Source organism: Eupeodes corollae, chromosome 1 (genome assembly GCF_945859685.1).
Source record: "Eupeodes corollae chromosome 1, idEupCoro1.1, whole genome shotgun sequence".
NCBI classification, from domain to species: Eukaryota; Metazoa; Arthropoda; class Insecta; order Diptera; family Syrphidae; genus Eupeodes; species Eupeodes corollae.
The window spans coordinates 139799367-139824018 of NC_079147.1; the positions used below are offsets into that span (position 1 = coordinate 139799367).

At 34.4% G+C, this 24652-nt stretch overlaps 2 protein-coding genes and 1 long non-coding RNA gene across 4 annotated transcripts; 1 reads left to right on the forward strand and 2 right to left on the reverse strand.

Annotated features, from left to right (window-relative positions):
- The first annotated feature begins 6 nt into the window (after window positions 1–6).
- LOC129941243 (uncharacterized) lies at window positions 7–755 on the forward strand. 2 transcript variants are annotated; one of them, XR_008780835.1, is made up of 4 exons: window positions 7–214; window positions 290–415; window positions 486–566; window positions 632–755. It is a non-coding gene; the product is annotated as an uncharacterized LOC129941243 (long non-coding RNA). The 2 variants fall into 2 exon arrangements; XR_008780834.1 differs by lacking the exon at window positions 7–214 and having other exon boundaries at window positions 245–415.
- A 940-nt stretch (window positions 756–1695) lies between these two features.
- Window positions 1696–3133, reverse strand: LOC129945109 (uncharacterized). The gene is made up of 4 exons (XM_056054768.1): window positions 2365–3133; window positions 2263–2304; window positions 1914–2195; window positions 1696–1856 (listed from the first exon to the last, which is right to left on the reverse strand). Exons 1-4 carry the CDS (start codon window positions 2588–2590, stop codon window positions 1696–1698), a joined length of 711 nt encoding a protein of 236 aa, XP_055910743.1. The 5' UTR covers window positions 2591–3133.
- Window positions 3134–13796: 10663 nt separating this feature from the next.
- Window positions 13797–14716, reverse strand: LOC129945115 (uncharacterized). Its single transcript, XM_056054776.1, has 2 exons — window positions 14433–14716; window positions 13797–14358 (listed from the first exon to the last, which is right to left on the reverse strand). The coding sequence occupies exons 1-2, from the start codon at window positions 14714–14716 to the stop codon at window positions 13797–13799; spliced, it is 846 nt and encodes a 281-aa protein (XP_055910751.1).
- Between the last annotated feature and the right edge of the window lie 9936 nt (window positions 14717–24652).

Genomic DNA, 24652 nt, shown 5'->3' on the forward strand with positions numbered 1-24652 from the left:
TACAATAAAAAAATTGCCGTTCCCGTTCGTCAGCCTGGTTTGCTTCGAGAAACAAAGTTATTTCCAACAACAACGACCGACGGTGATGGCGACGCATGGTTGAAGGATTGCAATGTTCGGGTTTTTTACATATCATAAAAACTTCGATTCGCGATCGTCAGCCTGGTTTGCTTAGAAACAAAGTTATTTCCAACAACAACGCACAGTGTTCGGGGTAAGTGATTTTTTTTTTTGAGAGCATTGTTGTTTTTTCGAGAAACAGTTTTCAGTTGAATTTCATTGTTCATAGTGTCAACAAGTGAGTAAAGCTTAAAGTTATTAAAAAGAGTTTAGAAAATAAATTATAATTGTAAAAAAGTGAATATTTTGGTAAATTGGTAGAATTTGTGTTCAAATGGACAAGAAAAATATTCAGGTAATTTCATTTAAATTACAAATCCCTTTCTACAATTATCTAATCCTATTTTATTGCTCTTTTTTTAAAGGCTTCCGGATCTAAACAGTCGGCAATGGACTCCATTGAATTTTCACCCACAAAGCAGCCAAGGCAGATTTTTAAGAAAACGGTAATTATAACTATTATTATTTTATTAAATTAAATTTCTATATATCTGCTTTACATTTTGTATAGAATCAACAAGATATGATAGACGAAATGAGAGCGGACATTAAAAGTTTGTGTGTCACCACGGAGCAGCTAAAAAATGGAATCTGCACATTGGCAGCATTTTTTTCAATAAAATCATAAAAATTTACATGGCGGTTTTTTTTTTAATATTTGTATCCAAAGATTTAGGTATGAGTAAAAAATAATTCGATAATAAAAACATGATTGACTTCATTTATGCACATTCACTACATTTTTCACCAGGTCAATTTGCATTAGTGAATGAGTTACATTGGCTTCCCTAAGGAAACCACTGGTCAATATTCATTTATGAAAAAGGCATTCAATTTTGCAAAGTGAATTCCTTGGTGAACATTCATCACATTTTTCACCAATGTAAAGTACACAAGTATATCAGCAACTCCACTAACCCAGTGATTTCCCCGGTGTGACTTCACGGTATTTTTCATCAACTACAATTCACTTTGGAATACACCAAATGCACTTGCTTGGTGATTTCCTCTCTGAACAGTCACCATGAAATTCACAACTTGGTGAACGCCAATCCAATCCCCATGTTAATTTCACTGATGTTTTCACCATGTTTTCATGGGGTGTAGCTTCCATTCACCAAGGAAAAAGTTGGTGATTCACCGATGAATTTTTTGAAATTTCCTACTGGGATTGGTTGAGCACAAATACTGATATGCGTTGCTTTCGGTTATACTATTCAGCTGTAAATTAACAAAAGAATCAGAGAAACACATGATAATTGTTTACAGTTACGGCAAAAACATCAATCATTTGGCGCCAACAATTTTGCTTCACATAAAATCAACACACTTCACGAAATAACATTTAGAACACACAATATTTGATTGTTGCTTTATTTGAAATCAATATTCATAAATCATTTTGATAAAATACAAATATAACTGTATTTCAATTCTAAATTAAATTAGAGAGACATCGTTTTGGTTCATTAATTTGGTTCCGTCAAGGAAATTGGTTTAACAAAGAATGATTTAAAAGCAAAAAAATTGAATAACTAAATGCAGCTTACAAAAATAGCAACGCACAATAAATTGTTAATTTTTGACACCAACTTTGTTAACCTTTGACAATGGTCTACGTTGTAACCATTCAGGCAGAATTAATTTCTGATCGATGATGACCACTTGCCCAGTAATGACAAAGCACATCAAAACATCAAGATCCATTCGGTCTTCATACAGTGCTTGGTATACACCTAAAGAACGAAACTTTCAAAACACGTTCAAATTACTTGCAAATAAATTATACTTACGCTTGGCTTTAAAAAAAGAAACGCCTTCGTTCTTGAAGAATCCAATCATATGCTTTATGCGCAATCCATTTTCCTTCCGTATTTTCGCCTGCATTTTATTCGAATTCACACTTGAATCGCTGGCATTCGAAGCACTTGATAAATTAACATTTTGCGATGAGGACAATTCCACCATTGATAAGTTCAAATTTCGCAAAGAATCTGTCTTTGACGAATTAACATTTTGCGATGATGGTAACTCCACCAATGATGAGCTCAATTTTTGCGAAGAGATTAAATCATCTACAGACAAACAAAAAAAAAAACCGAATAATTTTGAATAAAAATATGAACTTCAGATAGGTTTTACCAACTAAATCTTCGTTAAAATCCAATGGTTCACTATTCCAATCTGAAATAAATTCACTTTTTAATTAAAACAAAAAGAACAAACCATAAAGAATTTTATTACCGAATTCTAACGCCATTCCAACTTTTTGCGGCGTCGAAGTTCCGTGTGCACTTCCAATATTCATCTCATCATTTGCCTGATTTTCTTCATTTTTGGCTGAATCGTTCGCGTCATCACCCAAACCAATGATTTTATAGACTTCTGTGATAGTAACTTGTTCTTCTTTTTCTTGATTCGCTGCGGTTTGCTGCTCATCACTTTTAACGGCTTCCATATTTTCTGTCATACGTAACACTGTTTTGGACTTGACACACGCCAGCAGAAAATCTAATTATTCGGCGTCTACTCTAAGAAATGATTGTGCACAACCAACGATGTTCACAAAAATACACAGACGCGATTGCTGTGTTTTCACTGCTACTCTGTTTCTCATTCGTGCTAATACATAGCACAATGCCACAATCGAAAGCAACGCACACCAGTATTAGTGCACAGCCAACGATTTTTTTTACTGTTACTCTGCTGTTTTTCATTCGTGCTAATACCATTGAGTTTGTATACATAGAGGAACCACGCTAGCTTGCGTTAAGGCGTCGGTAGATGTCACCAAGTGAATAAAATCGACATTTGAAATTTTTGGGGGAATGCTCTCCACAGAAATTTGACTTAAAAAAAGGCAGCAGAAAAGAGAAACAGGAAAAACGTCATGGGTATGGAGAAATTTACAGGAAAACTGTTGCTTTGAAATTTCAAATGTCGATTTATTTACTTGGTGACACCTATCGACGTCTTAACGCAAGCTAGCGTGGTTCCTCTATGTATACAAACTCAAAGCTAATACAAGTTATGTTATTTCTCGCTTTAGAAATAAAAAAAACACAATTTCAATTTCTAGTGCGACGTGTCGCGTTTATTGATCAAAGAAGACTCAACTTAAAATTATCTTACACTGATATTTATAATGATATAATGTCTTCCTAAGCATACCCATTCAAGTTGTCGGTGTGGAACTTGTATTTCCATATTCCTGGAAATATAATGCTGGTGGAAATTGTATTTTCATATTTCTGGAAATATAATGCTGAACACAACGACGACCGTGGGAGTGCAAGTCAGCATTAAGCAAGTGCAGCTTATGGGAACATATATTGTTTGGCCTTGATTTCGTTTGTTGGCCTGGGCATGTGGTGTTATTGAATATTTCAATATTCGTTGTGTTAACATACACAACACAATGCAACGCTTGCAAAATCGAAACGCGTTTACTTTGATTCCTCTGTTTTCCGTTATGCAAAAATAATGCACAAAAATAATTTTTTTTAAATTAAATTTTTTTAAATTATTATTTCACACAAACCTTCTACAGGCAAATAATGAAAACATACCAAAAAATCAAGCAAATCGGACTTCACGTTCGCATGTTATAAACGTACAAACGAACAATTCATTTTTATATATATAGATTATAATTATTTGAACGAAAGAAGCCGCTGTCCAAAGCTAGGCTGCACTTCTTAAGTCAAGAGGAAAATTAAGACTGATCTTACAATTATAATTTATCTATAAGCTAAATTCTGTATTGGGAAAGGAATGCACTTCTTGTTGACAAAATATTCATATTTCATTTGAGTCAAATGAAATATGATCATCACTTTATTAATTTTTTAAATGAACTATGAATGTGCAAGGAAAAGGTGGGTGTATCTATTATAGATACGTTTTGCAAGTTAAGCAAAAACAAATGGCGTGGGATGCCGTTATGGAATTCAGTGCCGTTAGGCAAGGGATTGTAAGGGGAATAATGGGTTAGTGTTAATAGGTGAAGTCTGAGACGTAACTGTATTCAAATACAATTTTATTTCTAAAAAACTACAAATTAATTTTTGAATTTAACTTACCTCGAAAAATATACTCACAATTTGGTAAGACTTATGTAATGCGTACAACAACTTGAATTGCAAAATGAAAATTAAAATGTTGTAAAATGTGGTTTTGGAATGCAAGATAATTTGATTCTGACTGAACGTGCCCTTTCTAAAGGAAAGAGACGGCAATATATAATAAATGAAAGAATTGAAAAAATGAAAATATGTGTTTAGCTTCCTGAAGACACCATCAACTGAACTGTGTGACTCGATGACACATTCTTACCAAAAAAACATTTATTTTTGTAATACTTTTCAATTAAATGAAGGTTGTCTTAATGCCAAGCTTTACAATATTTTTCCTCGTCGCCACTTGTGATGTTCACCGGCTCGCCGAGACACGCATCCGCACACTTCGAGGATCAGACAACTACTGACTCTCGTCTTATCTCGTGTACATTCGCATGTGCTCGAGATGGTGATGATTACCGTTATCAAACACGGTCGAATATGCAAGTGCGTGATAACACCTGCACCCACATACACTACAGGGTGTGTAAACTCGAGCCATGTTCTTCGAACATAGGCTGCCCACACGTAACACATTGTCTTTTTGTTTGTCAGTCTTTTTTCTGTCACAAAAGTTGCAACAAACATATTTTTCCAATGTTGTTGGTTGTTGTGTTGCAGAACATGTGGGTTGAACTTGGGATTCATCATTTAGAACTCCTTTAATAATCTGTTTCAAACCCCGTCTAAGGTTCGGCTTTTGGAGCCTTCTTTTTAGCTGCAGCTCAACAAGGCTGTACAAAAGATGTTACAGAAACTCTTTTCTTGAAGTTTGTCTGTTTTGTTGAGCGAGTCTATATAGTATCATAGCATTTATGCCAGCATGATCCAGCATTTCACAAGTAAACCCTAATAGGCCACTGATGCGTAGCTCTGGAAGTTGTGTAGGAATGACACAATTTGTCAAATGTATCAGTTCCCCCTTTGGTGCTGTTGTAATCTAAGATCATTTGTGGCTTACCACAACTTTTTCAGGGTTAATTCATCAATATCTACAAACACTTTTGTATCGGAACAGGTACTTTAAACGCAAAGATATGCCGATATATCAATCAAATAAAAAGAATGTTAAATTATTCGTCAACGGGGAACAATATACGAACTTAAATTCGAAAAGCTCCCACAATTATATATGTATATAGATTTTAATTACAAAAAATTAAACGATGAATTTCAAAAAATATTCTTAGAGCACAATGCTCGCTTTATAAATTTGTTCTTAATAACTAACCTAACAATTCTGGCAGTGATTTTACAACATCTAATTGTCTGTTTAGAATAATTTTCTACATTAGAAGAATTTCCTAAGCTAGCAAGTTGGGCAGTCAGTTTATTTTGCTATTGAATTTATTTGTAAGTTCAGTCGTTGTTACAGATATAGGCCTAGAAATAATCTGTTCAAGTTCTAATTGTGTCTTTCTATGGTGCGCACACCCGAATGATTGAATCTTTAATATTTTTTACATACGCGCAATTTACGTTTTATGTGGCCGCAGAAAGAAAAAAAAAAACTTTTTATTTATTTTTTTTTATTGGGCCACAGGCCTCTTACGCTTTACTAATTTATACTAAATGCAACAAACTAATAAGAAACCAGAATGATTCGCCGTCCAAGCGTCGCTGCGATCATTGGGGTTACATACGTATTATTGGGCTCCTCTGATCGGTTATGCCTTTGCTTTTATAGTCTTTTAATGCTGACATTGCATTTAGTGGGTGATTGAGCTGTTGACCCTTTATTGCTGATGCCGCACTTATTGGTTGGAAGTGCTGTTGACCGTTATTAGCCGATGCTGCACTTTTTGGTTGATCGTGCTGTTGACCCTTCATTGCCGACGCTGCACTTATCGGTTGAATTGTAGTTGCTGCTATATCATATGTAACTCGCACACACACACGACTTTATCGCTCTTATTCTCTCTATTTTATTTTCATTTGAGTGTACAATAACGAAACGGTTGATGCCGTTCGTCTTTCGTGTTGTCACCCCTTCTTTTCTTCAGCTTGTGTTTGCGTCTGAGCACGATTTAACACTGCGAATAAATGTAATAAAAAAGTACAGCACGAATGGCGTCGTGTGTCTCAAAATGTTTTTTTTTTTCGTTTGCGGAAACAAACCGAACAAGTCAATTACCACGCACTCGCGTCTGGTACCATCCCGGACGAGCCCCCAAATGTAGAGTTCACTTATTATTTTTAAAGAAAACACGTTTAATTTGGATCGAATTATAATAATAGCGTATTTATTATTGAACAAATAACTTTTAAACATAGCTTTAGCTAACTTTATTTAGACGTGATCTGTTCTCTTCGACAGGAGTTTAATGACTAACTTAAATCTACGTTGGACGCTGGGATGGCTTTCGTTCTTTCGTTCTTCGTCGATCGTATGTGTGTGTGACTATGTACGCGTCCGTCTGTCTGTGTTCCTACCCCACATATATATATATATTTACAATACCCAATCGAACGAACGAACCAATTGACTGATCTAAAACGTAATGCTCTGGACAACTCCGGATGGTTTTTATACTGCTATAAAAGGTAAAGTTGATGCTGTGTGTGTTAAGATGCTGCGACACTTTGGTTTGTTTACGCTTTGCTTTGTTTATAGAATAGAACAATGATGCTACACTTTGTTTTCGTAACCAAGACGATTCAAACACTTGAATGTAATAGGGATCTTTTGTGTGTCCGAACGGATGATTTAGGTACCCAATACATTTCTAGTTCTAGTTTCTAGAACAATGATTCCTTTGTTCGGATTTTATGGCTTTTGTTATAATTACTTCTTAGTGCCATAACTTATTTTATTATTTTTTAAAAATTAAACAACACTTTACGTGATCAAATTCTATTCTTTTACTACTTATATTTGTACTGGTATAAAGGTATTCAATTTGTTAACTCAGTCGCGAAATTTCGAGTTCATAAAAAAAAGATGCAAATAAAATATAATATATATATGTAAATTGTACTCAAACAAACTTACCGCTATTCGTAGAATTGGCCACTGCTGCTAATAGTTTGGTTTGGAGTCAGCTTTCTTTGTAAATGTTGTCTCTTTTGCCTTCACCAATTTACTTAAAATTTTGTTTGTTATTTATTGCACTTGATAATTTCATTTTCGACTGAACTATCAACTTTATAAATGTAAGTTATTAAGTTTAAAATTCTTTCTCTGGTCGCATTAGCAAAGCTCGTTCCAACAAAAAATAAATGAAAAGCATACAAACACGAATTTAATGCTTAAAGTTAAAGTAAAAAAATTTAAAAAGTTAAAACAAAAAAAAAGATAAACCAAGGACCCCTTGATTGAGAGGTACTTGGTACGTCGCCTAGACGATCACGACCACGGGCCCTCTAAAAATTGGTGTGAAAAATGAGCACTTTGAAATTCCTTGTTTGACGAGGTTTACTTTTATGCGCCTGTGCTTCTATTAATTTCTTAATTAATTCACAAGTTTTTTTTTGAAAGTTTTGAAAATTGTTTTTAATTTCAAAACAAAATTTAAAAAAGTTCAAAAGTTTAAAACTTATTATTATTTTTAATGTTTAATGAAACGCTGAATTGGTTTAATATATTTTTCTGTTTATTAATATTTATTTCTTTAGCGAGAGCAAAAATGACACGTCCGACCGATATTACCGACACAATTCAACTGAACTCTCCTTCGGTTGGCGTGCTTTTTTGTTCTCTCTCTTTTACTTAAATAGTATAATTCTATTCTAGTGGCAGCCCTTTACATGTATTAGCTCAAATAACGGAAAGAGATCTTCCATTTATACATTAATTTTTTCCTTTTATTTTGTTCTTTTTTCTATTTCGCTTACAAAAGCAATATCACAAAAGTTTAAATAAAATAATGTTATAAATAACATTAAAATAGTACTTCTAGCGTACCCCTTTGCATTAACAACGGCAGACATTCTTGAAGGCATTGATTTAACAAGATTTGATATTATATCTTGGCCGATTATGACCACTCCTCCTGCAAAACTAATTTGAGGTCAGCCCTTGACTTATTTCTCTTTTGACTTATTTCTCTTTTTCTAATTTGCCTCTCAAGACGTTCCCAGAGATTCTCAATTGCATTCAAATCAGGAGACTGAGGAGGTGTTCGAAGCTGTTTTGGCACATTATATAGTAACCACTCTCTGACCAAGAGTGAAGTGTGCTTGGGATCGTTATCTTGCTGGAAGATAAACGATCCAGTTAAGGCCAACTTTCAAATTCTCCTTAAGGACATTTAAATAAACGTATCGATCCATAATCTCATCAATAAAAACTAAGTTCCCGACTCCAGAAGCTGCCATACACCAAAACCATTACCGATCCTCCACCATGTTTAACAGTGCAAGCCATGTTCTTTGGATCTAACTTTATGTTAGGATGTTAAATTTGCTCTCGTCACTAAAAATAACGTTATTCCAAGAAAACGCGTCTTTTCTTATATGCTCTTTGGCAAACGTAATTCGTTTTACCCGATTGGTCTTGTTTATAAAAAGTTTATTTTCTAATAGCTCGATCGTGATAACCAGCACTGTATACGATACGGCGAATAGTTAGGGGGTAAGGGAAGAGTGAGGCTTAAAGTAACACTTTTTACGAAAACCTCTGTAGCTCCTAACATTTTGAAAATAAGTCAGCCAAAACTTTTTTAGATTTAAAAACCATGGTTAAGCTACAGATCCACAAAAACATTTTAACAAAGTATGCTCGAAAGATGTCAGGATATTACATTGAAAATAACGTGTTGTTTCAACTTACCCCCACATGTAGGGGTAAGTTGTAACACGAATTATAAAAAGTAAGAAATATTTTTAATGAACATTATTATTTTATTAAAATCTGATAAGAAAAAACTCTTAATTCAATTAAATAAAACTTATGCTTATTAAAATATATTATTTAAATATGTTTTGTAAAAAAACAGCCCTAGTTTTAATAAAAAAATAAGTTCAAAACAAAAAAATACAAAATCACAATTCATTCATCAAAAAAAATAGGACTAGGAAGAAGAATCTTCATCCGTGTCACAGTTGATGCATACGTATACACGAAGAGATCCTTTTACGCACTTGGTGTGGCCCACTTTTAGCATACTATGCACTGAACCCAATTTTCTCCTGGCAAGCTTTCAGAAAATGCCCCACAACAAACGAGACACAAATTTTGTTGGTCATCATCATCTTCTGATGAAGAGGCTAATATCTTTTTCTTCACCTGTTATTTTTGTTTCTTCGTAGGCCCCTTTTAACTCCGGTCTTGGCTCTCTTTTTGGGCAAAACTTTGTTCCTTTCCTCCAAAATGGCTGTTTTCTCGCTTATATCCGTCAAAATTGCCGCTTTTTTTAACACTACGCGTTATATTTTTTTTCGCTGCCCTGCCTTTGGAAAAGGCGTTATATGCTCGGGTGTGAAATTATTTGTTTGTAGTCCGGATCCGGATGGTCCCGGTGAACATGTAACTATCGGAAGAGGGTCCAATGATAAAACAGGTTCAGTAACTGAAGACTGTGCCACTGGCTGCTCCTGTTTCAGCTTGTTGTTCCACACAAGGAAGTGTGTTATCAGATTCTGTTGGATTTGGCCGATCAGTTACAAACGCCGACAAGAAATCATGATCCTGAAAAATGTGTTCGCTCAGGGGAACGATTCCAGTCTTCTTAAATCCAGTTTTTATGTTTGTTGGATTCAAGACTAAGGGCAGAGCTTTGCTTAAGATTGACGGAGTATCATGCACTGTCATTGTTTTTCCGGGGTTATTTCACATCCGTGTCTTGAGCGATCACAACGATCAGTAAAAAAAGAATCAAGGGGTAAGTTTTAACATGTTACTCTTTACCCCAAAAAAACGATACAACTTGCCTCACCATCAAGGCTAAACTTTTTTTCATCCGAAAGACGACGCGTTTCCATTGACTGCTCCAAGAGACATGTTCTGTTGCAAAGTTCATTAACAGCTCCTTGTGTACTTGCTTTAGAACAGGTTTCTTTTTGAGTTTTCTTCTCTGGATAGTACCATCTTTTCTTATTATCCTTCGGACTGTCGAAATACGGGCTGATACTCCGCTTTTGGACCTTATTTAGATTGAGTAGAATTTGAAGCAATACGTAAAATTAACCGCTTTTCTCGGGATGTTTTTGCTTGGGCTGTGCGTCCTTTTTGGTTTTTTCCATAGTTTTGAGGATCAGCAAGATAGTTGTTTACAACTGTCTTACTTCTGTGGGGTTCGTTCACAGAATTAAAACACAACTACTTTTCCAAATAAACACAGTAGGATTTTATTAAAATATTATTTAACAAAAGAAAGAACTTTATTACTAATTTATTTTTCTTAACTGAAATAACTAGATTCGAGGTTGTGTCTGCTCACGATGATGTTCTACTACTCTCTGACTCATTCTACCTTCTCCTATTCTTCTTCGTCTGCTGTCTTGTAAGTGTTAGTACTGTCGTCGTTGTTATATGCAGTTGTTGCCGTCATATGTTGTCGTCGTTGTTATATGCAGTTGTTGCCGTCATATGTTGTCGTCGTTGTTATATGCAGTTGCTGCTGTCGTATACCGTCGTCGTCGTCCAGTCGAATATCCTACACTTCTGTTCAGCTTCCTTGCTATTTCTCGGCTTGAGAGTCCCATTTCCTTGAAAGCATCGATTTGTCCTCTTTCTGCTACTGTCAACGTCTTTCCGGAACCCATTTGTAGTTGAAATTTAATAAAAATAGTTATTTGTAAAACGTTCTTAAATATTGTAACCCAAATTTTGAAAAAAATTGCTGATCTGAACTTCTACAACGAAATATTCGCAATAGCCTCATCCTAGTGACTCACTTTTTTATATCCTTTTTAGGTAGCTCATTCATTAATGTAGGGAAATTCCAACGGTCTTTTCTAATTAACCCTATAATTGTATCACTTGGTTTTAATAAAATATGTACCTACTCTCATGTAGTAAAATTTTCCACGTATCGGACCGAAAATCGGTTGAAAAATATGTGGCCTCATCCTAGTGATTGGCAGTGTATATATACATAGACATATGCAAACTGAATTCTATTAAAATAAAGGACAAAATACCTGTACTTATCCTGGGATTCCACAATTTGCTCGTTCACTTTGATCTTTTTTCAGGTAAGGGATTCCCTCCGATATAAAAAAATTTCAATATTCAAAGTCAACTTCAAATGACTTTTAAATTTCGGTTTTCTAACAGTCTTGATTACCGGTATCAAATGCCCTTGTTGTAGCTTTGAAGGTTTTCTTTGAAAAGAAAGACTTTTACTTTCAAACCTCTTCCTTAACGTATCCATTTAGTACATTCATATCAGAGAAGATTCAGCAAACTCTTTCCAACCATTCAATAGTAAGATATCGGAAATAATCTCATTCTCTCACACGAACGAAAATCTTCCTCTCATTTTGCCCTGCTCTCAGACTCTGCTTTGCGAACACTTCCCGAAAAAAATATTCCAAAAAAACCTTGCAACTCGTCTAAAATCCAAATTTCCCATTATTCTGAAATTCCATTCCTATCATTCTGACTGCTCAGTTTGTTGAGAACATCAAAAACAAACAAATGTCGTCATCCTCGTTCATAAGCGCATTTCTTTTAAACAAAAAAAACTGGAATATTCCCACAGCTTCTGCAGTAAAGATTGACGTAATGTCTTGTAAAATACTTTGAATAAGTGTATTACCTTCTTTTGATACAACTGCAAATGTCGTGTTGTGTTGGTTAAAGGAACCATCTGTGAATAAAAACTTCCATCTTTTATCGGAAAGTTTAGATGCAGTTTCAGTAAAGGGATTCGTCTTCTTCTTTTATTGGATAGGGCTTGCATTGTGTAGGTATGAAATTTAGTTTTCACACACGCAGAGGAATGAAAGTTATTATTGGAAACTAATTGTTTTATTATCTTCCCTATAATAAACAATACTCTAAACACTTTATACAACTTTAATATTTATTCAAGAGTAAGTTAATTATTAATTTGAACTAAGAGCCACAACCAGTCACTAGTAAATTCAAAACAAGAGTGAGCATGAACATAAGAACAAAAAATAGAAAAAAAAGAAGATTATTTAGTAGTTGACAGAAAGCGCCTGATGAGCGAGACGGCTGTATTTCTTATTTTTCCGCAGGTGTTGCCAGTTTATTTTTCTGTCGCCAAGGGACTTGCGCCTTCGTCTTTGAAGCCACGAACAGTGTACTTGGCGATCACTGATCCAGTTGGAAAGGTTAGCTTGGGTAAAAGTGAAGCGGTGACTTTTAAATAGCGTTCCTCTATTGTCGGGAGTCCAGCTTCAGCGAGGATGTTTCTAATTGGGCTTGTTGGAAAAGCACAAAAGCCGCTTGATGGTACGTAGATTTAAAAATGGTTTTGGTGGATTTTCGACACGATCCATATATAGCTAGGCCATAGTCAATTTTACTAAGAATGAGCATTTTTGTAACATAACAAAGAGAGTTTTTATGAACCTTACTCTCTTTAGATGAAAGACACTTAATAATACTAAGCCTTGCTACTAGTGAGTTTTTTAAATTAGTGCAATGATTCTTGCAATTATATTTATTGTTGAAAAGAAGACCAAGAATATTAAGATTTTCAACGAACATCCATTTTAAATCCACTAATTAACAGTTAAATAGTTAACTCCTTTATTCCCGAGAAAAAAAAAAAATAAAACACAGTGTTTATTCAAGGAGGAACAACTTTATTTAATCGAATCTTTCTTAAGACCAATATAAATTTTGTTTCTTTTGATTTTCGAAAACATAGGGGAGAGGGGGCACCTTTGAACACTTTTTGCTTCCAACTCTCATAAAAACCTATGTTTTTGAATAATTGATTCGTAACTTATTTTCAATTTTAGAAATGGAATTAAGCTTTAGTTTAAACGCATAATTCTATTCGTATTACGAAAATTTCGATTAATTATTATTTTTTTTATGAAGCAGGTCCTTATGTTCGAAGGTGCCCCCCAAGTGGGGCAGCTTTGAACTAAGCTGGGGCACCTTTGAACGGCAGTTTTTAATGTAAATTTTTTACCTGAAATAAGACTTTAAACGCTTTGGTTTATTAAAAAATACATAAATTAGTTTTATTTTGTAAATAAGAGATAAAAAACTTAACATAAATTAAATAGAATTCACAAATCACTTTAATAAGGTAAGAACATACATATAACATAAACAAAACTAAAGAACTTAAAATGGGCATACAAGCTAGAATTCACAGATAACTTTATTACCTAAATATAACGAAACAAACACTTTTGTATATAAACAAGAAGTAGCCTCATTAACCTAATTTAAATTTAGAGAAGTCAAAAGCAAAAGTCATTATCGCAGCTGTCCGCGATGTTCCTGGAAGATTAGTTGGTGGTGGCAGCTTAGCTTTTAATTCTATGCCACTAACAAACCACTTGTCTTCTACATCAGGATAAAAAAACCTATACGAATTTGGTTTCTTCTTTAAAAAGCTGACGTTGTACATGTTGCCATCTTTCTCATTTATTTGGCCAACAAAACTTAACATTTTATTATTGTTTTTATTTGAACATTCCACCAATATATAATCGCCTGGATAAATGGTCGTAACTTAAATCAATACATGCTTCGTCTTCGTACTCTGCATCAACTTCTTCAATGAATGAGTCATCAGCAAAGTTGAAATCTAGATCAGTGTCATCATTCACCGAATAGGAACAACTCTCATCTGAGTCCGAACTCGATTCCTTTGGCTTTTTAGCTTTGATGGCCCGTTTAGTGCTTTTATCTAGCTTTAAACGCTTGTTAAAAGAGTGAATTTCTGATTTTTTTAAGCGTTTCTGACGTTCCTTGTAGGCAGTCTCAAGTTCATTTTTATCTGGTGTTTCTGTCAAAATGCGTGATTTTCTTTTCTTTCTTCCTCGCTTTGTATTTTGTCTTGGACCAGCTTTCGGGAAAGGCCTAGCGATTTCAGGCGAAGCAACATTTTCTTTGGAAATATCGCGATTATTTTTATTTGAATATTGAACATCTGATTCATTATTAGCAGAACTAGGATCAAAATCTTGTGGTGCTTCACGTGCTTCGGTATTTATATTTGGCTCAACTGCAACTTCTAGTTTTCTTTTTCCGCGCACTCAAAATCTTCGTCCGTGAATGCCGTTCTTGAAAAAGGGTAAATGCCTGGCTTCGCAAACCCTGAAACTATATTTTTGGGTGTAAAAGCAGCAATATAAGCGGTATTAGCAATACCCGGAAGATCATGTATCCTTATAGTTTTTGAAGGATTATTTAGGAGCCAGTCATTTTGCGCCACGGATAACTTATGCTTGAATGGTCCCAAAACTGCGACATCGAGGGGCTGAAGTCGATGAGTGCAGTGAGGGGGGAATGTAACAAGGACGATACCATGTTCTTGGCAAAAGTTTATAGCTTCTATTGTACAATGACTTTCGTGATTATCCATTAGAAGTAAAATCATATCGTTTTTTGTGCATCTTGTTTGTTTTTGAATGTGTTCAAGGACCTTGATGAAAAGAACTCCCGTCATCAAACCACTTGCGGGGCTGTCGGGCCAGCCTGACAAGTCACTTTGACTTTAACCTGTTGGTATATCTGCTTGTTACGCTCTAAATTGTCTTTTGTTATAGGTCTGTTAGCTGAACTACCTAGAACCATCGGTTCGGATCTCTGAGTGAGTTGTCGGTAGTCATTATGTCTTTGTTGCGGAAAGCTGTTACTATTACTGTGATTTTGTCTAGAAAGACGTAAAGCATTTTGTTGGTTATTTTGTCTTTCAACTTTATGTGATGCGAACTGTAACGCAAAGTTCGTACGAATATTGTTGCTTTCAAGCTCTTGAGCTTTAGCCAAAGCATTTGGTAAATCTGTTGGATTTAATGAAAACAATATTTGTGGGAGTTGCCGATTCAAAGCAGTGATAAATATGCGCAATGCATTGCGTCTATTGAGTTCAGTTCATTTGTGACTTCGGACTGAGATCCGTGAGTCATAATCGTTTTATTTGTTAGTAATGTTAACTTCCTATTTATAGCGTTGTAGAAGTCTAGTAACGAACTATTTCCATGTCGGAGAACACTAAGTTCTTGTTCTATTAAGTGAATAGGACGCTTGTCTGCGTAGGCAAAGTCAAGACGAGATATGATCCCGTCGAAGTTAAATACAGTCCCATGATTAGTGAGAACGTCGTTGGCATGCTTTGTTATTTTATTTCGGAAAATAGTCAGAGCAGCGAAATATTTAGAGCTTCCAGGTGTGTATAAGACCATTGAATTGTGAGCTGCTTCACGCCAGCTTACATAAGCTGTTTGCTCATTATTGAACTCTGGAAGACTTTTTATGACATCCAATGTTTCATTACATGGTATGCCTTGGTTAATTGTTTGCGTTTTGTATTCTGAAACCTGAGTACCTGTCGTTAAATTGGACAGCAGTTGTGGCAATTGATTAATATTATCTTCATTTATTTTGTTGCTTTGAGCAAAATTTGCCTCAAAGCGAGTATATTGATCTTGCAAAGCTTTTGAGATAGCTTGCTCTAAATAATCTTGTGTTACGTTTTTTTCAGACATATTTAAATAGATTCCGTCTAAATTATATTCGCGAATTTGTTCCAAACTTTCTGACCTTTTTAAGTTTTTGTTTTTTTTCCACATTTATTTAATAGATAATTCACTTTTATTTTTTATAACACTTTTTATAAATATACTAGTTAATATTCTTACTCTACAATATTTGTTATCGCTTGAACCAGATGCTCTATAAGTTTATGGATGGATCGTCTTGAACGGGTTTCTCAGCTTGTTGACTGGTACTTTCACTGATGATCCTTTTTGTTGCTCTTTCAATAGTCTTTGCTATTTACTTTGGCATATATTTTTGGCAGGAACCACTGAGTGTAGAATTTAATTATTTTTTTTCAATTACTTTAACGCTTGGGCATCCCGGTTGAGCCCCCAATTAATATTTAATTAATTCAGTTTAATAAAAAAAACTTTATTTAAAACAAAATATATATATAGTCTACAATAATAATTCTTAAGCTACGACAAGTGCGTCAAGTCGAATCGATGAACTGTGAATGTGGCTGCGACGCTGCATTCTTTCCCTTATATGATTCTAATTCATGATCATCTTGAGCTATGGTTGTGTCCAGCGTGATGCGGTGTGGTGTGCACAAATCGATGATGGTTCTATTTTTAGATCCAGAGTGGATATTCCTGTACGCGGTGCTTGGACAGAACTATCGATCCTTTGTTCTAGATATTATATTTCGGTTTTATGGGTTTGGATTTATAGTTGTAAGTTGAGATCGTGTTGCGTATTGGAAGTGATGCGTTAACTTGCATATACAAACCTTTGTTGCACAGAGGGAAAAGCACCACATAAAATAGAAGAAAAACAATAACGAATATTAGAGCAATGAAAACAAATGAAACGCGATAAAATTGCAAGTTTAATATATTTTATTCTTTATTTAATAAACGCGGAGATGATCTGTCGATAAATGCTAATAATGGACTGTGTCCTGCGCCCACAAAGTATTGGCTTTTATACTTCTTTTAAGTTTTATCTGTGCACCTGCATAACACTTGTTGTTGGTTGTTGCTGCTGCTTCAGCTTAGTTAAATTAAACTAAGTCATCGTTGTCGGTCGCAACTACCGCTATTTGGGAGCGACAATCGAGGATGGACAATGTGGTGTATGTGTCCAGGGCAGTCGATGCTGTTGATGTTGATGCTCTGTGCTTATGTTATGGTGCAGTTGTTATGAAAAGTACAAGATTTGTATTTTTCGGTCGCAACAACAGTTACTTGGGAGCGACCGATGCTGGTGATGTTGATGATGATGTTGACTTCTAAGCTTTGTATTTTCGGTCGCAAGTACCGCTAGGTGGGAACGACCGATGTATTCATCAATTTTTTTTTTCGGCATCAGCAGAACGCTCGACATTACACCAACGTGAAAACAATTTTCCAGTTGGATTTTTTTTTCCTACCTTCCGAGCCAAAAAGTAAGTGTCCTGAAAGATTATAACAATCTTTTAATAAATTACGAAATATACTTAAAGAAATGGTAGTCTTAAGAAAATTTAAAAGCCAACAGCCGCATTCATAAAAAACATTTAAAGGTTTTTTAATTAAGAAGCCTAGAAGTGAAACTTATCAAGGCCATTTTCTGTCACTAAAAAAGTGCCTTAACTTATTTATCCTTTAAAATGTCTTTATAAATACGGCAGCAAATAATACTAAAAGTTCCCACATATGTTATGCTCTCACAATACAAATTTGGTTCGCGCCCTTTGTGTATTGCAAGCACTTTACTTACCTTATTTTCAGTTGGAAAAGTTTCCTCCATAGCTATGACATTTTCGCACCAATTCTAACAAACCTCTCCACAATGCAATGAGTCAGATCCTTTTGCTTCTTACTGTCTAGGTTTGCATTTTTTTCATGGTAAGCCAAAATAAGTTGCCCTCTTATAGAGTTGTCTTCAGAAGGCTGGTGAGGTCTGCTTCTCTCGACTCCGAAACACGTGAAATTGTTGAGGCTCTTGAAGAAGAGGCAGAATTCAAATCATTGGAAATTTTTGTCGAGCCATTCCAGGACCTTTCGGGTCGATGCGATGGTGGTGAGAGTGTGTCTTGGTCACAAACTAACGGTTTATTCCGGAATATGACATGTGTGTGTTGCGTATGTATTTAATTTAAATATATATATGTGTACAATAGGTATACTATCATAGTTTTAAGTAGATATAAGAATGATGTATTAGATAAAGTAGTCTATAAAAAGAAGCGAACCATTAAAGACCTAAAAACTATTTGACTCCGTGTTCTCTTTTGGTTGTACATAATATTATATACAGTGTCGGACAAAACAATAGCACTTAATATCATTGGGTTACAATTTCTTTAAATAAGTTTCAAAACTTGAATAAATTTGAATGAATTTCATTAGGTGAGCTTATGTAACCTAGCTCTTGTCTTCCAGAAATATATATGTAGAAAGGTTTGTCTAGGGTAATTTTCCGATCCGATAAATAGGCGACACCAAAGTTACTTTTACTTAAAGTTTATTCATACGAGTAAGTATTTAATTTATAATTATATTTAATAAAAAAATGGGATTAGTGCGTAACGCCTGGCCAACTGAACTATCCGCGCGCATAGACAACGTAAGAATGAATACTATTTAATGTGAGTATGGATAAGAAAAATGGAAGGGGACGCTCGTTCTCCTTTGTCATGTCTGTCCGTTAGTTAAGTGGTCTGTTCTGTATCGTTCGTCTGTTGGAGTAGGGTGATGTGTTGAGGATTGGCCAATCCCACATATATATATGTACATTACTTACATATACTAAAGAAAATATAACCAAAGATTTAACAATTCATGGAAAATAATATCGACAAAACTAAAGCACATAATTAAATTCTGTTCTTGAAAGCACTTGGTTTTCAATATTTTGTTGCGTAACCATTACTTTTAATTACTGCTTCACATCTACGACGCATTGACTCGATTAAGTTAGTTATAACTTCCTGGGGGATACTTTTCCAAGAATTTTCAGTTTGAGCAAAGAGCGAATCCTTATTCTTACAGCTACTCCGGTTAATCCGACGATCTACAGTGTCCCATAGATTCTCTATGGGATTGAGGTCTGGGGACTGAGCTGGCCACTTCAAAACGTTGATTTTCCAAAAACCAATTTTGGACTATCTTAGCCTTGTGGTTTGGATCATTGTCATTTTGAAATATCCACTTTAACTGCATCTCTTCTTCCGCGTGTGGCAGCATGATGTTTTGAAGGATGTCTTCATACATAAAGCGATCCATTATGCCCTCTATGTTATGAATTGGACCGACTCCAGCACCAGAAAAACATCCCCAGACCATAATATTTCCTCCTCCGTGTTTTATTGATCCTCTTGTGAAACGTGGGTTTAATCTTTGGCCTTTAGGCCTGCGGACTTGGCTTTTTCCATCGGAACCCTGCAGATTAATCTTGGACTCATCCGAGAATAAAAACCGTCTTCCATTTAGCAACAGTCCAGCCTTCGTGCGCCTTTGCAAAGACGAGTTTCGCCCGTTGGTTTTTCTTTGAGATAAAAGGTTTCCTAAGAGTTTTGTACGAGTGAAAACCTTCGTCCACAACTCTTCGTTGGACAGTCCGACTGGATACAGACAAACCTAGTTCACTTTTAATTGTTGTTGCCGAAATAAAAGGATCCTTTTTAACCAGCCGGACTATCGTTTTATCATCTCGTATAAAGGTTTTTTTTTGGTCTTCCACCACGATGCCTGGTTTCCAAGCAACCTGAATTGCGAAATCGGCTTATTATTCACGACATGACGGAATAGTAAATCGCGTATTTTTTTGCTATGCTGGTAACCGATTGACCTGCATTAAAATCCGCAATTATTTTCTTTTTAAAATCAGTGGGATATTTGTTACGAGCCATTTTCATAAACTTTACACTTAACAAAATTGCAACTACTCTGTGACTTTTATATCAATAAGATGATTATTGTGTAAGCTTAAGTTATCTTAAATAACAGTAAAATTTATAATAGAGTAGAAAGAGACTAAGCTATTGTTGATAAAATGTGTACGTTCTATAGTTTTGTCGCGGTTGAAATGCAAAAATCTCTCTATTTGTTGTTGTATTTACTTTGTATGAAAGTGTAAAATCCTGTGAGAAAGTTAAAATGAAACGAGATGTGTTGGCTTTAACTTTCAAGTCAGAACTGATTTTTATTTATATACAATAAAGTTTGTTTATACTCGATAAACAAGTTTGATTATTTAAACAAAATTCAATATCAAATTTGTTTGAATACTGAGTTTTTCTTAAACTAAGTTATAATATATAAATTATTATTTTAATTTTGATTGCCACAAAAGTATTACAGTTATTTTTACTATTTTTTAAAAGCTAAAGCATATCCTCGCAACCCAGAAAAAAAATCTTTTAAATGTATTCAACTTTAATAATTTTATTAAGAAATATATTGTTGCTATTGTTTTGTCAAACACTGTATAATAAACACTTTAGTGTGTGCATTAGGGTTGTCCATTATTTTACATTTTTGGGGTTCCGCAGACATAAATTTGTTACATATGTACATATGTACCTACATATGTTTTTACTCTGGTGGTCAAACTAGGTATACTCGAAGTCGAAGCCTTCTTAGAGTAATCTCAACTTGTCCATGAAGTCAAAAAAAATGCGCAATACAAATGTAAACAATTGTAAGAAAACTTATACTTATGAACTTACAGTGTTATAATAAAATCACTTACCCTGTCTTTTCTCCACTTTTTTAATCCAACTTGAAATTTAATTATCTCGCCAAATCAGTCTAAGCTATCTACATTTGTGAATAATTTATCAACATCTTCTATTTCCATTTTGCTTAACACGTCGATGGAATTTAATTCATACATTTTAAGGAAAGCCAAAGTCGAGCTACTTAATCCCCAGGATTCATAGATTCTTTGGGTTTCCCCAACGTCCTTTTCGTTCCACGAAATGCAAGGCAAACTTATACTTATCACTTCACTTAAGATATTTCTTTCGTTTAATAAGTTTTCAATGTCGTTCAGTGTCACACTTCGTGAATCACTTTCCTTATCCATCATAAGGCTATAAATTGTTTTTACTTTAAGAAAAATGAATGTCCGAACGCGCTGAGATCATAAAACGAAATGCTTTTCCTATAAAACTATCAATTAATAAGTTTCTGTTATTATTTGCCAAAAGTACAGTGATTACAAGAGTGACGTGATCGTCTCTTCGAAGTTTTATGTGGAGATCTTATTGTTCCTTATAGAAATCTTACTGTTTTAAAAAGATTTACTTATTTAACCGAAAAGTAAGTAGTTTTTCTTATTATTTTCCAAAAATACTGGTATTTGTAGCATTCATAGCCACATAATAGTTTCTGGGAAATAATAGGGAGATCTTATTGTTTTAATAAGATTTTCTTATAGGTTTTAAAGAAAATCATTTTTAATAAGATTGTCTTCTTAACACCGAAAATTAATAAGGTTTTCATATTATTTGGGGAACAATGCAATATGGAGATCTTATTGGTTTAAGAAGATTTCTTTATAGAGAGCTGTTAGGATTAGAGATCTTATTGATTTAAGAGGATTTACTGATTAAACTAAAAAGCAATAAGTTTTTCTTATTAAATTTTGTTCATAAGGAATTATTATTGATATCCATATGCTTGGCTTATTGAAACTTCCCATCAATAATAATTACTCATTATTTACATAGTGTTTCGTCCAAAATTGGTTTTCCAACAAGAAATAAAAGAATTGTTGTTTCTTCGGTGAGGTGTGACAAAGTAATAATTTTATTGAACAAACAATAGTAACATTTAAGGTACAATTTTACAGCTAAATAGTATATAAAAGATTTATGTATTTTTAAAACAAAGAGATTACAAAATTAAAATTTTATTATATATGACATTTAATAAATGACATTTATATATTTTGACTTCCAAGCTTGAGAGGTTGTTGAAAGTATATCTAGTTGAGCCACTGTATGGTTACATCAGTTGAGCTGCTGTACGCTTAAGGTTATGTTCGCAACATATAGATTAATGTGATATTCTATGGAAATAGCATATTATTTACTCATTTCAATAAGATTTCTTAGTAAAACACCTTAATAAGGCAATCGTTCTGTGTGGTTGCGGAGATGATGCCATATGTTTGTTTCTTGGCAGAAATTTCAACATTCGTCCATTTAATAATTTCTTCACAACTATCTTTTGTGATGAAACATTCAAAAATATTGACCTGATCTGTCTTATTTTTCGTTGAACGGGCTGATTCTCTTTGTCCCTTCTTAGTAGCCCAAACAAGTTCACAATACAGTTGGAGACTGGAAAATTTTCTTGTTCATCTTCGACGTCGGTAGCTTCGTCTTGATTATCGCTTTGCACGTCATCCGTCAACAAACCGTCCTTACTCTCACTCCCAGAAAAATCATCATTAAAGTTATCTCCATCATCCTCAGGACCTATTCTCGCATCCTCAACAAAAGAAATCGCAGCCTGTTGTATCCATTGGCTGAGTGGTTTGGAATAATTAATGCAAACACATTCTAGTGGATTCAATACTTTATTAATAATTAAGTTAAGATTTAATTCAATAGTTAAATTAAGTTAAGGGTTGATAAATTATATAAGATCGTACAATTCAATATCAATTATATATTTTACAGCGACTTGCTTAAAGAGCGAATGAAACAAGAAAAAGAATACAATGGCACAGAGTTGTCAAAATGACTTATGGGCCTGTTCGGCAATCTGATCGGTTTCAGTTCTGAGTAGGTTTGTTTGTTAATATGTGAAACAGCCATTATTATAAAATCACCACTATATAAATTGAATTATTTACTATTAGACGTTTATAAAAATATCTTTATTCGGTCACTATTCGCTTAAGACTAATTCACAATTTTGAAACTAAACTTAATATAACTTATTCTAACCTGCTACTGCAGCATATCAGCAACTGGCGTGTGTTCCTTCCAGACGCCGCCGGCCGTTTCAGAAAAAGCAGCGTTTGTGTTCGCTGCTTACCCAATAATGCCCAGAGGGCCGGCCCAACGGTTCTACTTACAGATTAAAAAAAAAAGTATAAATTAATATTCTCTATATTTATTCCGTTCAATTCTATGTCCATACTAAGACTAAATTCTAATAATAAATTGAAGTATAATGATCAGGGCAAGAACTTATCGATAGATGTCACTGCTGTTGAGTTCCTTGGCTTAGTTTTCGGCCTCTTAGGTTTGTCTGTAGGATGGGCTGAAGTACTCTGCTCAGAGCTCTCTGGTGTGTACGGATTTTTTTCGTCCGGGGACCTGATTTGTTTTTTCTGTATAGAATTTTCTTTTCTCTTCTCATCTTCTAGCTGTTGTAGTGTAAACGGCTTCTTATTAATAATGATTTTATCATATTTAATGCTGACATCTGCTCCTTCATTTCTGATATCCTCTGCCTTTTTACGTAATATTTGTCTGGTCTCTACCTCTACCTCTTTGCTAAAGTCATCATAAATATAAATTTTTGCGAATCGATGTTCTTTCGCAAGCTTCTTTTTGTTTTGCATGACTATGAGTTTCACCCTATATGATATGATTGCAACTTTGACAGGGCGGGGATTTTGTTGTCTTGGTCCTATGCGCATAATGTAATCAATATCAGACAGTGTGATTTGATTATCTGCACATGCGTTTACTAGGGTTAGTACCACATTTTCGAGTTCTTCTGTGTTGTTTTCTGATTCTGAAAGACCTCTAATGATCATATTTCGCCTCCGTAGTTCTCTGTCCATAATTGATACTTTTTTGTCTACAAAGAGTATTTGTTCTTTTGTGGTAGACTCCTCTGTTTTAATTTGGGTAAATTGGTCGTTGGTGTTCTGATTTACCGCCGATATTATTTGTAGTTGCATGTTTTCAAGGTGCTTTAATAGATCGGAGTTCATTTTAGCTCTATTTAAAATAATCTTATTTCCCTTAGCTTGAACTTTTATCGATGTCTCCAAGTAAATTTATCGAGTCATTAAAAGCCCGAGCGTTTTTTCGAGCTCAACTACATTAACTAGATACTTCTTACTGACTTCTTCATTTTGATGCAAAATACCAACAATGACATTTGCAACATACCGTCCTTGTATATCTATAGTTTCGTCTATCGAAACCCATAAAAAAATGATCCTTTAAATGAGTTTTAATCTCATTTACAATAGAAGTATAAATGTTGTCCACATAATTTTTCCGTATTGTTGTTTCACTTGGTACACTTTCGTTGGTGTATTTCTTAAGAAAATATTTTAAAGAAGGATTATTTAATTTCACACAAATCTGTGCAAAATGCATTATCTGAGCTGGGAAATTTAATTAGCTGTTGCGATGAAACTGCAGAGCTTCGTGCACAAAGTTGTGTATGCTTTTGACTCTTCAAATGCTGACCTACTTGTAATTTTTTTTCGTAAGTAATACCTTTGCACACTTTGCAAAATAAAACTTTTCCGTCTGTTTTAAATACATTTGCATTATCCGAAACATATTTGTGTAACAGATCAGCCACTGAAGTCTTTACTTTCGGCATTTTATCTACAAAAATATATTAAATAAAGAGCATTGTAAACAAAATATCTGTTGAAATAAATTCTTACTTAATGCAAACAAAATTTGTTATGAAGTAAACCGTTTCTCCTTGCAAGTAATTTGTTTTTAATTTGAGCACGGGAATGAAATTGGAAAACATGACAACTGGAATAGTGTTTAGTGCTGCCAAGTTGACACTTCTATGAAACATGGAAGTTGTAATTAAAAGTGTTAAGCTGCCCACGCAATTTTGTAAAA

Coding starts and splice junctions, on each gene's coding strand:
- LOC129945109 (XM_056054768.1), bottom strand. CDS start 2,590: ATGACAGAAAATATGGAAGCCGTTAAAAGTGATGAGCAGCAAACCGCA. Junction 2,305..2,364: donor TGGAATGGCGTTAGAATTCG/GTAATAAAATTC, acceptor AATTTATTTCAG/ATTGGAATAGTGAACCATTG. Junction 2,196..2,262: donor TTTTAACGAAGATTTAGTTG/GTAAAACCTATC, acceptor GTTTGTCTGTAG/ATGATTTAATCTCTTCGCAA.
- LOC129945115 (XM_056054776.1), bottom strand. CDS start 14,716: ATGATTTTACTTCTAATGGATAATCACGAAAGTCATTGTACAATAGAA. Junction 14,359..14,432: donor CCCAAAAATATAGTTTCAGG/GTTTGCGAAGCC, acceptor GCGCGGAAAAAG/AAAACTAGAAGTTGCAGTTG.